Source organism: Syngnathoides biaculeatus, chromosome 7 (genome assembly GCF_019802595.1).
Source record: "Syngnathoides biaculeatus isolate LvHL_M chromosome 7, ASM1980259v1, whole genome shotgun sequence".
Lineage (NCBI taxonomy): Eukaryota > Metazoa > Chordata > Actinopteri > Syngnathiformes > Syngnathidae > Syngnathoides > Syngnathoides biaculeatus.
The window spans coordinates 27,003,765-27,016,585 of record NC_084646.1 but is presented as its reverse complement, the minus strand read 5'-3'; the positions used below and the strand labels follow the sequence as shown (position 1 = coordinate 27,016,585).

The window sequence follows — 12,821 nt, the reverse complement described above, 5'->3', positions numbered from 1 at the left end:
AATATGCATAAATTGGAGAATCTAAATTGCCCAAAGGTGTGATTGTGAGTGCTAATGATTGGTTATTCATATGTGCCCTGCGTTTGACTAGCAACCAATTTAGGTGTACCCCGCCTCCTTCCCACAGATAGTTTGGATAGGGCCCACCCCACTACTGCCCCTTTTAAGGATAAGCAGCTCAGATAATAAATGGATGGATATAGTGTTTTAATTTCATCTTCAGGCATACTTAAAGAATCTTGTTTTACTAGCACTTCTACTGACACCAAAGGAAGGTTTAAGATAACATTGTGATCTACAAAGTGAGTCTTCATTGAAGGTCAGTGATGGAGGCAAGTGATAAACGGCTGGGGAGGTAGACAGCATTTCTTGTTGGCAGCCACTTAAATTGTTGTCTATTTAAAGTAAATGCTTGTACAAAAAGGCTGCTGTACAGAGGTGTTCATCTTTAATTCAGGTGGTTCATGAAAGAACATCCGCAAACCTAACCTGAACCTGGCAGAGCACCACAGGGGAAAGGACCAACCCTTGGTGTTTGTTTACAATATCAATGTCTGGCGTGCACGCACACGCACTTGTCCCCACTAGTGTTTCAACTCTTTTCCAGAGAGAGAGAGAGAGAGAGAGAGAGAGAGAGAGAGAAAGAGAGAGAAAGAGAGAGAAAGAGAGAGAAAGAGAGAGAAAGAGAGAGAAAGAGAGAGAAAGAGAGAAAGAGAGAAGAGAGAGAGAGAAAGAGAGAAGAGAGAGAGAGAGATAGAGAGAGAGAGAGAGAAAGAGAGAAGAGAGAGAGAGAGAGAGAGAACATAAATCAGAGGTCTGCAAAACAAAAGTTTGATTTAATGCAGACACTCAAAATTTTACACAATTTAATCATTTACGCTATTGTTAAAAAATATTGGATTAGTATCGACTGTAAATTTAACAAGTAGTAGGAAATGGATGATGGTTCTTGCTTGACACATAACAAATAAGTGATCAATTTAAGACCGATATTCATGCTACAAATAGTGTACTGTCCTAAAAGAACACCCCTTTTGTTGATAATTTCTGATGACATATTCTGCTACCACACGCCGAGATTAGCCATTAAGTAGAACCAAAGACATCCATCAACCTTCTCTTTGGTCTTACTCCGACTCTTTTGGCTGGCAGTTCCATCCTCATCACCCTTCTACCAATATACTCACTCTCTCCACTCTGGATGTGTCCAAACCATAAAAGTCTGCTCTCTCTAACTTTGTCTGTCTGTCTAATGAGCTCGTTTCTAATTCTATCCAACCTGCTCACTCCTAGAGAGAACATCAAAACTCATCACATGAATTTCAAACGGTAGCTACAGTGGCATGTTGCAATCTCGTATTGCTTTCTAATGTACCTCTTTTGCTCCCTTTCTGCCTTTGACTGAGCAAATGGAAAGGCAAAGTCTGGCAGCTCGCGGGATATCTGGAATGTACATGTCATAAGTCAACCATTCACTCCACCTGTATAGAAAAAATGAGAGCATATTTGTGAAACAGCACAATGACCTAATAGTGAATCTAGAAAGGAAAACATGAGGATCACGTAGAAGGTTTTACAATGAAACTACACGGTACTTTGGTGAGAAAGAGAGAGACTTTTAAACAATATGAAATTGGGACGCTTCTTCTTTTCCTTTCGGCTTGTCCCATTAGGGATCGCCACAGTGCGTCATCTTTTTCCATGTAAACCCATCTTCTGAATCTTCCTCTCCAACACCAACTGCCCTCATGTCTTCCCTCACAACATCCATCAATCTTCTCTTTGGTCTTCCTCTTGCTCTTTTGCCTGGCGCCTCCATCCTCAGCACCCTTTTTGCAATATACTCGCTCTCTCGTCTCTGGAGATGTCCAAAACATCGAAGTCTGCTCTCTCGAACCTTGTCTCCAAAACATCTAATTTTGGCTGTCCCTGTAATAAAACCATTTCTAATCCTATCCAACCGGCTCACTCCTAGAGAGAACCTCAACATCTTCATTTCTCCCACCTCCAGCTCTGCTTCCTGTAGTCTCTTCAGTGCCACCGTCTCGAATCCGTACATCATGGCTGGCCTCACCAGTGTTTTATAAACCATTGCTCTGGATTGTTGACCCCTAAGTATTTGAAGTCATCCACCCTCGCTATCTCTTATTCTTGGAGCCTTACTCTTCCCCCTTCACCAATCTCATTCACACACATATTTTCTGTTTTACTTTAGCTAATCTTCTCTCCTTTCCAGTACATGCCTCCATCTTTCTAATTGTTCCTGCTCCCTGCTTTCACTGCAGATCACAATATAATCTGGGAACATCATGGTCAGAGGGGATTGCAGTCTAACCTTATTTGTCAGCCTATCTATGACCACAGCAAACAGGAAGGGGATCAGAGCTGATGTCAGATGCAGTCCCATCTCCACTTTAAGTTCTTCCGTCTCACCTACGGGACACCTCACCATTGTTCTGCTGCCCTCATACACGTCCTGTACGATTCTAACATATTTCTCCGTCACCACCAGACTTGTGCATGCAGTACCACAGTTCCTCTTTTGGTACTCTCTCATGGGCTTTCTCTAGATCCACAAAAACAAAATATAGCCCCTTCAGACCTTCTCTGTACATTTCCTATACCATCCTCAAGGCAAATACTGCATCTAGGTTACTCTCTCTAGGCAACCCTACTGTTTCCCACAGATACTGACGTCTATCCTAAGTCTACAGTCCACAGTCTTTACCATAACTTTATTGTATGGCTCATCAACTTTATTCCTTTATGGTTCCCACAGCACTCCAAATCACCTTTGTTCTTAAAAATGCAAACTAGCACATTTCCTCCATTCTTCAGGCATCTTCTCTTCCACTAGTATTCTTTTGAATAAGTTGGTCAAAAACTCCACAGCCACCGCTCATAATTGCTTCCATACCGCCACATGTATGTCATCAGGACCAACTGTCTTTCCAGTTTTTTATCCTCTTTAGTGCTTTTCTAACTTTCCTTTTACTAATCATTGCCACTTCCTGGTCCATCCCACTGGCCTCTTCAACTCTTCCTTCTCTAATTTTCTTAGTTCATCAACTTTAGAAAATATCCTTCCCATCTGTATCCCTCTGAGTGACCAACCTGTAGAGGGATCCTTTGTCCTTCTTTCACGTCCAACCTGGTGTGCATGTCATCATATGCCTCGTTTAACCTTTGCCACCGCAACCTTTTCCCTACATCGCATCTCAACTTATTCCTTTCGCCTCTCCTCAGTCCTCTTAGTGTCCCACTTCTTCTTTGCTAACCTCTTTCTTTGTATCCTGCATTTTGAGGTTCCACTGCCAAGTCTCCTTCTCCCCTTTCGTACAAGCAGACACACCAAGTACTCTCCTGTCTGTCCCTCTGATCACCTTGGCTGTCGTAGTCCAGTCTTCCGGGATCTCCTTCTGTCCATCGAGAGCCTGTCTCACATCTTTCCGAAAGGCCGCACAACATTCTTGCTTTCTCAGCTTCCACCACATGGTTCTCTGCTCTACCTTTGTCTTCTTAATCTTCCTCCCCACCACCAGAGTCATTCTACACACCACCATTCTATGTTGTCGAGCTACACTCTCCCCTACCGTGACTTTACAGTCAGTAACCTCCTTTAGATTACATCATCTGCACAAAATATAATCCATCTGTGTGCTTCCACCTCTGCTCTTGTAGGTCACCCTATGTTCCTGCCTCTTCTGGAAAAGAAATGTTCACTACTGTCCTTTCCAGCCCATTTGCAAAGTCCACTATAATTTGTCCCTCAAATTCCTTTCCTGGACACCGTTCTTACACATCACTTCTTCATCGCCCCTGTTTCCTTCACCAAGATGTCCATTACAATCTGCACCAATCACAACTCTCTCTGTGTCTGGAATGCTCAGAACTACTTCATCAAGTTTCTTCCAGAAGTTCTCTTTCAACTCAAGGTCACATCCTAGCAGTGGGACATAGCTGCAAATCACATTATACGTATAAAACACCCTGTGGGTTAACAGTGTCGGGGGCGGTGTAAGATAAGCTTACACATTTCACAGAGGCCTGTGAAATGTATCACCTCATGTGTCATAAATCTCTTTTAATGACTCTGTTGCTGTGCAGGGATGCGTGTGTGTGCTGTTTGTCTATGGGAAGTTTAAGAGCTCGAGGTGACTGCAAATTTATGATAGCTGCATTCTTGTGGGTTTTTGTAACAGGAAGAACTGTGTCTAATCAGAGGACACCCGGCCTTGAGAAGATTAACTGTCTCTGCAAAACAACCTTACTTGTCTTGTGAAACCTCCTCTCCCCCACCCTATGTGTGAAGCTCAATAAAATGTGTGGCTTTGGAGGGGCTCGGAGAGAGTCTTACGTGCGGGCTGAAGAATATGTTCTTCTTCCCCGAGTTCTCCCCAAACTGCAGTTTGGTAAAAAATAACTCTGCCTCTGTCTCAATCATTTTATCCTGGTGCCGGAGCCACATTGAGTGAGAAGTCCGTGCTTTGGACCTAACAGGCGGACATTGTTAAGCCGGGCCACGACCGATCCGGTATGGGATTCTTTTGCTGAACGTTCATATTTGTTTGACAAAGTTTTAAGCAGGATGTCCTTCCGGATGCAACGCTCTGCATTTATCCGGGGTTGGGACCGGCCTACAGATACCACTGGCTTGTGCCCCTGTAGGGCTGGATTAAACATTAGGAGTCTTCTCCAAGAACAAAATGTCATCTGATTTTATTTCTGATAGGTATGTATTTAAAGAAAGACTACAATCAAATAATGTTATCTTTTTTATTTACTGTATTTCTCCTTCTCCCTTAGATTGTTTTATTACACCAGCAGAGTAAATGTAGTAAACGCTCCAACAAGGACTATAATGTGACTAAAAGCAAAGCTGGTAGAAATGTTACCTGGGGTTCGAGCAGGGCACTCTCTGTGTATTCACATTGTCACACATCTGCTCTCCTCCGTGGTAAATACCCGTTCTTACATAAATCTACAAGAATTGAACAATATGAGAAAAAAAAAGAAAAAATACATCAGTCATAATGTTGATGTAGCACAGTTTACTGGTATGCATTCATTAACAATAACCTCCATCATGAGTTCAACTATTGTTGCATATACACACTTTTTTCTAAAGAAAGTAAGTTCAAAACTTAAAAAGAAAGTACAGTATCAAAAAGTGTATATATATTTGTCCCATGAAATATGGCTATTCCCACCTTGTCTATGTCCCTTATATTGACGTTAACATAGGTAGCACAGAGGATCCGTATTTGCAGCGTTCCATTGATGGTCCATAGTGACTTGGCAGCTGCCTCGCCATTCATATACGACGATGCAGTGGAGATGCGGCGGGAGTATGATGGCATGACAAAGTTATCAGTAGGCAACTGGGTGTAGAGGCTGTCCTTCGCCATGAGCATCAAGTTAGGCATCCTGCTCAGCATGATACAACTACGAATGTACTATTGGGAAAGAGACAGGGTTCATATATAAAATACACACAGTACAACAGGCTTCCAGAAGAAAAGGGAACTTTTGGAAGCTTTTACGTAACAGGTTTTACTGCTTTTCAGTACTTTCCCCCAAGCCCTGAGAAAACATCTGAAAACCTTCTTCAGAACATACTATCTCATTTATGACAATTCTACAACTTTATCACAAGCAATCAATTTTCCATTCAACAAAGTACATGGAAAGTGTATTAAACTAAATCTCCTTTAAACGGTGCTTTGCTACACTGAGGCTGGTCCCAAACAGAGAAATGCAGCAACCAAAGTAAAAAAAAAAAGAATTAAGAAAATGATAAAACTACTTCAAGAACTAATTTGTCCCCAATTATCCAGTTTTTGTTGTCTCATGGTCCAACTAAATTATGTCATTGTAATTTTATCTATTGAATATTGTGAATGCAGCGACATCTTTATTAAAATCAAGTTCTGCTTTTTTGTGAATTGATACATTTTGGCTGGGCATTATAAAAATCCATTGCTACCTGCAAAATTGGATTTAGATTCTTTAGGTTGCGATCCGATTCCATATCAATCAATATATAAAATATATATACCAATAACCTATGCCTGCATGGGTTTTCTCCAGGCACGCCGATTTCCTCCCATATCACAAAGACATGCATTAATTGGAGAGTCTACATTGCCCCAGGTGTGAGTGCGAGTGCGACTGTTGTCTGTCTCCATCTGCCCTTCGATTGGCTGGCAACTAGTTCAGGGTGTAACTTGCCTCCTGCCCGATTACAGCTGGAATAGGCTCCAGCACTCCCGTCAGAATCGTGAGGATAAGCAGCTCATAAAATGGATAAATGGATGCTATTCTGTTTGCTGTAGTGTGATAATTTTAGTTTTAATGTGACTCGCCATATTGCCGGTCAAACAAACCATTGTAGAAAGTTAATTCTATTGAGACGAAACGAAAATACGTCTTACAGCACGACATACAGAGTTTTGTCTGATGCCGTGAAACATAATGGTAGATGATAATAAATGAAGGTACGTGGAAAAATGAGAGACACTTGCCATACAGGACCCATATTTAATGCCGAAAGTCGATGTTTTTTCTCAATAAGAAATTGGACTGTTAATTTGCTTCCGCGTGTCTTGGATAACTGAAAATACACATGTATCTAGTGAGTAAGTTGTCAAGATTTACACAGAAAAGTTTGAAAGCGTATAAAAGTCTGGACACATGCAAATATCGGTACTTAGTTGCTGGATTTGTTCTCAATCAGAAATAAATCCCACATATTGACGGGGCAGACATCTCGTGAACACGGAAGCGTATTCGGCCACAGGTTAACCTTTGCCAAAATCCATCGATCTTTTCAGCTGATATTCAATACAAATACCAAGATTTAATTGAATGACCTTTGGTTTTACACAAACTCGCATTCATTAACTATGATTGAAACAAAAAAAAGACAACGGGTTGACGGCTCGTGAACGCGGAAGCGTATTCGGCCACACGTTAACCTTTGCCGGAATCCAATCTTTTCAGCTAGTATTCAATACAAATACCAATATTTAAATAAATGAGCCCTGGTTTTGCACAAACTCTCATTCATTAACTATGAGTCGTCTCCACGGAACGTACACGGAAGCGATTGCGGCCACACGTTAACCTCTCTGCTGTGACAGATGGTTTATTTTCTTTTTTAAAAAATATGCATTGTTCTCAAATGAGTCAACTTGGCATTATAAATACTTCGTAATTTGAGATGAAAAATAATTCCCACCTGAAATGAAGCAATCGCTACACAGGCGTGTGTATTTGGTTGGGCACCATACATTATGTTTAATTGCTGATATCCATTGATATTTCCTGGTCTTTTCAGCTGGTATTCCATAGAATGATCTTTTTGAATCTCTGCCTCATCTGTTGTCTCTCAAATGAGTCAACTTGGCATTATAAATACTTTGTAATTTGAGATGAAAAATAATTCCCACCTAAAATGATGCAATCGCTACACAGACATGTGTATTTGGTTGGGCACCATACATTATGTTTAATTGCTGAAATCCATTGATATTTCCTGGTCTTTTCAGCTGGTATTCCATAGAATGATCTCTTTGAATATCTGTCTCATCTGTTGTGACAACCAAAAGCACAACAGGTCTCGGGCAATTTGAAAAATCTGCTCTGGTTCAACGGCTCCCGCAGTGCAGAGCAGCTAGGTTTGACAGGCAATATGGCGCCATGCAAACTGTGACGTCATGTTCATGACCTCTCTTTCTAGTAAATGAACAGGTCTTTTAAATAGACTCATTGCTCCATCTTGTGATTGGATCAGTGATCAGTTATTATTTTGTTACTGTTGTTTTTTTTTAACTCGGTGATAAGCTCCAAAAATCATGACCCCGTACGTAGATGCCACTGCGTTATGTGATCATTAAATTAGCTCCACTACAAAGTATATTTGATGGTGAAAACAATAACGTCATAAACAATATTGAGAAATGTTAAAAAACGGTGATTTTGAAAGTACTAGTATTCAGTACTTAAGTATAAGAGCTGATAGTGGTGCAAAAAACAACTAGTAAAAGTACACTGTTATAAACGTACTTAAGTAAAAAGTAAATGGACATTTTTCAGCCTAATAATAAAATCCTCTTAGTGAGAATTTTCTCTCTCTCCAGATGATTGATGTGCTTTCTCTGGGGTCAATGATGATCAAAACAAACAAAGTAAACAGGTAGGTTTAAATGAAAGGATGAGCATGTATTTGCTCTATTCAAATAAAGTAAAAGTAAAATTATATTGTTAGAAAAAAAATGAAAAGAAAAGCTGGATTTGTGCGGCGTTATGGTTTTGTTTTGGCCAAAAGTTATTGGAACTTACACTAAAAAGTGACATAATTTGCTGCCAGACAGACAGACTTTAACAAGATAGTTTTTTACGAAACTAACATGGTTCACTCATTGTAAGCACTTTTTAAAAAAAGACCAAAATATATTCACTCTAAAGGGTTATTTCCAGTTTGGACTTCCCTTGCTGTGATTGTACAAGTCAGCAATCGTACAACCATCCTTGTTATTTTGGCTTCCCCAAACATGGAATTAACGGACACTTTGACCCCACTATTTGAGCAAAATGGAACGTACCCAAACTTCACCTCACTGGCTCAGCGTCAGCATTGGGCACATGGCTAAAAGTAGAGAGTCAAGTCTACGATCCGCTTGGCTCGCTTACTTTCAGTTTTGGACATCCTGCTTTTTACGTTGTGTCATCTCTAAATTTTGAATGTTTTAAAAGTAACGAGCTATTTTTTTTTTTAAATGTAAAGAGTAGAAAGGAAAAGATTTGTTCAAGAAATGGTAAGAAGTAAAAGTAAAACGTCACCAGAAAAATACTCTTGACATACAAATGCAAATACCCTAGAAAAAAAAAAAAAAATTCAAGTACTTCGATACTTCCAACCTCAGAGTTAAACTAGTAACACCAATACTTGTAATTGGGCAACTTCCCAACACTGCTATTATGAGTTAAGATGCTATACATAAAAGTTATGCTCCCGTCATTTACCTTATACTGGCTGATTGGGTACTTTTCCAGCAGGTACTCATCACAGCCACAAACTTTGAGGATGTATTTACCCTGATATTCCTGAACGCACATCTTTAATTGCTCAGGGGAGAGCAGCATACTGCGTGTTTTCTTACGAATGGCCTCTGCAATCACCTGCAATCAACAAATGAGAAAAAGTCTGAACTATTGGTTTGGTAAAACAGCCTTTATGACAAGATACATGTTTGAACAGCAAACCAGATCCATTTATGTTCAGCAACTACATATGCTTTCATATGTATATCTCGGGAGATTATTCAGATACAATAATGTGGTGTACAGAAAGGCTCTCACAAATTCATTCATTCATTCATTCATTTAAGTAAGGTTTATTCAGTGTGAATACGAGTGTGCACGTGTGTGTACGTGTAAGGAGATATTCACTGACCTGCTCAGGCACACAATCGTGGTTGATCTTCAATGTATACTTTTGTTTGTCATTATTTGGAGAAACAATCACCCAAATTACAACAATAATTTGACCTAAAATGGATAGGAGACAGTTCAAAGTTCGCACAGTTGAAGAAATCTGTTGGATCAATAAATCAATGTTTTTCGTCAAGCAAGAATACGGGGTTTCATTCACTAATAAATGAGTAGAAATGTTTTTAATCTGTGTACAAGAAGAGAGTAGTTTTTATTAATATGTTAGGACTCTCCTTTAGAGAAAGGGTGAGAAGCTTGGTCCTCTGATGAGGTGGCTGGGGCATCTAATTTAAAGGCCTCCCAGATGCCTCCCTGGTGAGGCGTTCCGGGCACATCCCAACGGAAAGAGACCTCCAGGACATGCTGGAGAGACAATGTCTCTCGGCTGCCCTGAAAACGCCTCCTGATTCCCCCGGAAGAGCTGGATGTGCAGTGAGTACATAAAATATTCAGACCCCTTAAATATTTCCCTCATTGTTATCCATGCATTATCTGAGCCATTTATCCTCACAAGGGTCACAGGAGTTCTGAAGAATATTCCAGCTATCTTCGGACTAAAATCATTTGATTTAATGAAAAAAAAAAATCCTCATAAAATGTACAAACAGCACCCCATATTGACTGAAAAAAAAGCACAAATTCTGGAAATGTTTGCAGATTCATTAAAAAAGAAAAACTTAATTATTACATAAGTATTTGAACCCTTTTCTCAGGAATTTAGTAGAAGCCCCTTTTTGAGATAAAACCTGTAGATGTTTTTCATGCCTGGATTATGGGATCCTCTGCTATTCTTCCTTATACATCCTCCCCAGTTCTGTCAGGTTGGATAGTAAACATTGGTGGACATTGATTTCCAGGTCCAGGTCAGAGATGCTTAGTTGAGTTTAAGTCATGGACCTGGCTGGGCCATTTTTAACAATAACGGAGTTGTTCTGAACCCACTCCGTTATTTTAGTTGCGTGCTAAGCGTCACTGTCTTGTTGGAAGGTCAGCTGTTTGGCCCAGTCTGCGGTCCTGAGCATTCTGGAGGTTTTTGTCCAGGATATACCTGTACTTGGCCACATTTATGTTTCTTTGATCGTGACCAGTCGTCCTGTCCCTGCAGCTGAAAAACACCCCCATGGCTTATTGTTTCCACCACCATGCTCCACTATTGGGACTTTATTGAACAGGTGATGAACAATGCCTCATTTTCTCCACAGATACTGCTTAGATTTAAGGTCAAAAAGTTCTCTCTCTGTCTCATCAGAGCAGAGGATCTTATTTTTCACCATCTTGGAGTCCTGCAGGTGTTTTTTTAGCAAACCCCATGCGGACTTTCATATGTCCTGCACTGAGAAGAGGCTTCCGTTCAGCCACTCTCCCATAAAATCCTGACTTGTGGAGGACTGCAGTGATGGTTGACTTTCTCGAACTTGGTCTCATCTCCCGACTGCATCTCTGGAAATCAGCCTCAGTGATCTTTGGATTCTTCATTACCTCTGTCACTAAGGCTCTTCTCCCCCAATTGTTCAGTTAGGCCAATGGGCAGCTCTAGTAAGGGTTCCGGTCGTTCCAAAAGTCTTCCATTTAAGGAGGTTCATGGTTATGGACGCACATTATGGTCTTAAGAACTTTGAGTGCAACATAATTTTTGTGTAACCTTGGCTAGATCTGTTCCTTGGCACAATGCTGTCTCTGAGCTATTCAAGCAGTTAATTTGACCTTATGATTCTCATTTACCCTGAAATGCATTGTTAGCTGTGTTGAGACAGGTGTGTGGCTTTCCTAAACAAGTCCAATTAGTATGATCAAACATATATGGACTCCAATAAAGCTATATAACCGTCAAGGATGATCGGAAGAAATGGACGATTAAATATATGTCACAGCAAAGGGTCTGAATACTTATGGGTGTATGAAATTTCAGTTTTCCTTTCGAAGAAAAAAACAAAAATGTCAACAATTGTGTTTTTTTCTGGTCAATAAGGGGAGGGGTGCTGTGTGTACATTGATGAGGGGGGGAAATGAACAAATGAATTTAGAAAATGGCTTCTGTATAACGGTGACAAATTTTAAGGTGGTCTGAATACATTCTGTACCCAATGTATCAATTACTTGGAGCGAAAACAGTTCCTTTTTGTGTTCTCCATGTATGGGTTGGCCACAATGAGGGATACAAATGAACGAATGGCCAAGGGCTCAGAGCACATTAATTGCTAGATGTGCTTACTACCTTGTAATAGAATTAATTTGTCTGTTACAATACCTCACTGGTATGAATAGATGAACAAATATAAAGTATTTATTGTAAATGTATATTTTTTAACAATTATATACACAAGTATGTACAGTAAATGAACAGGTGAATTAAATAGACTCATTGCTCCATCTTGTGATTGGATCGGTGATCGGTTATTGTTTTTTTTTTTTAAACCCGGTGATCGGCCCCAAAAATCCTGATTGTGTAAAGACTAGTGTTTTGCCCACCAAGAGTACTATAGGTGCGGGCTTACTTACTGTACTTTTCAACATCCTGAATGATTGAGTTGATGCTGCAGACGATCGATTTGAGTTGAACCCCTTCTTGCTGTACTTTTCAAATACCACAAATGCCAAGTAGCAAACCATTATCAATTCACTGAGCGCTTGATTTATAACTGTTGTTTCAAAATGAAAGCTATAAAAGCTCATATATTACTTCCTATTGTACTTCAATTATTCATTATCTCAAATAATGGAAGTAAAATGATCAGGTGCCTACCTTTGTCCAACTTGCTGTAAATGTGTTTTGGGAGTTCTTGTGTGGATTCTATGTTGGGTGGATAAACATAGAGGGCTCTGCTGTGGGGACCGCTAGCATCTCTCAGTTCAACAGAGTCTTTACATACATTCAGAATGTTTCTCCTGAAGTCCTGAACCTCGGGGTCCTTGACCAGGTCAAACTCACACACTGGCATCCCGATAGCAAAACCTGCCACAAAAAGAAAAAGTTTGTGCTGAGGCATTTTAACCTTAAATAATTTAATTCCATTTCCCAATTCTAGTAACCCACATGTACAACTTTATTATATTATTAATACCAATGCATCATCATGGGACTTTATTTCACAATTGAAGTAATGCAGATGCCGTTCAAAGGACTATTTTGCAATTATAAAGCCTGATTTATTTGAAATTAGGGTAATGGACCGATGGACGGGCGCCACAGTGGATCAGCTGGAAACCGTTGGCCTCACAGTTCTGAGGTCCCGGGTTCAATCGCAGGCCTGCCTGTGTGGAGTTTGCATGTTCTCCCCCTGCCTGTGTGGGTTTTCTCCGGGCACTCCAGTATCCTCCCACATCCC

At 40.3% G+C, this 12,821-nt stretch overlaps 1 protein-coding gene across 2 annotated transcripts in view; it reads right to left on the bottom strand.

Annotated features, from left to right (window-relative positions):
• LOC133503582 (phosphatidylinositol 4,5-bisphosphate 3-kinase catalytic subunit alpha isoform-like) overlaps positions 1-12,821 on the bottom strand; it is a 55,158-nt gene that overhangs the window by 26,533 nt on the left and 15,804 nt on the right. For both annotated transcript variants that reach the window (XM_061825309.1, XM_061825310.1), the window contains exons 9-14: positions 12,239-12,448; positions 9,458-9,552; positions 9,028-9,183; positions 5,211-5,456; positions 4,896-4,981; positions 1,376-1,481 (exon numbers count right to left, since the gene is read on the bottom strand). In XM_061825309.1, the coding sequence (XP_061681293.1) occupies positions 1,376-1,481; positions 4,896-4,981; positions 5,211-5,456; positions 9,028-9,183; positions 9,458-9,552; positions 12,239-12,448 (899 nt within the window). The remainder of the gene's footprint in view (positions 1-1,375; positions 1,482-4,895; positions 4,982-5,210; positions 5,457-9,027; positions 9,184-9,457; positions 9,553-12,238; positions 12,449-12,821) is intronic.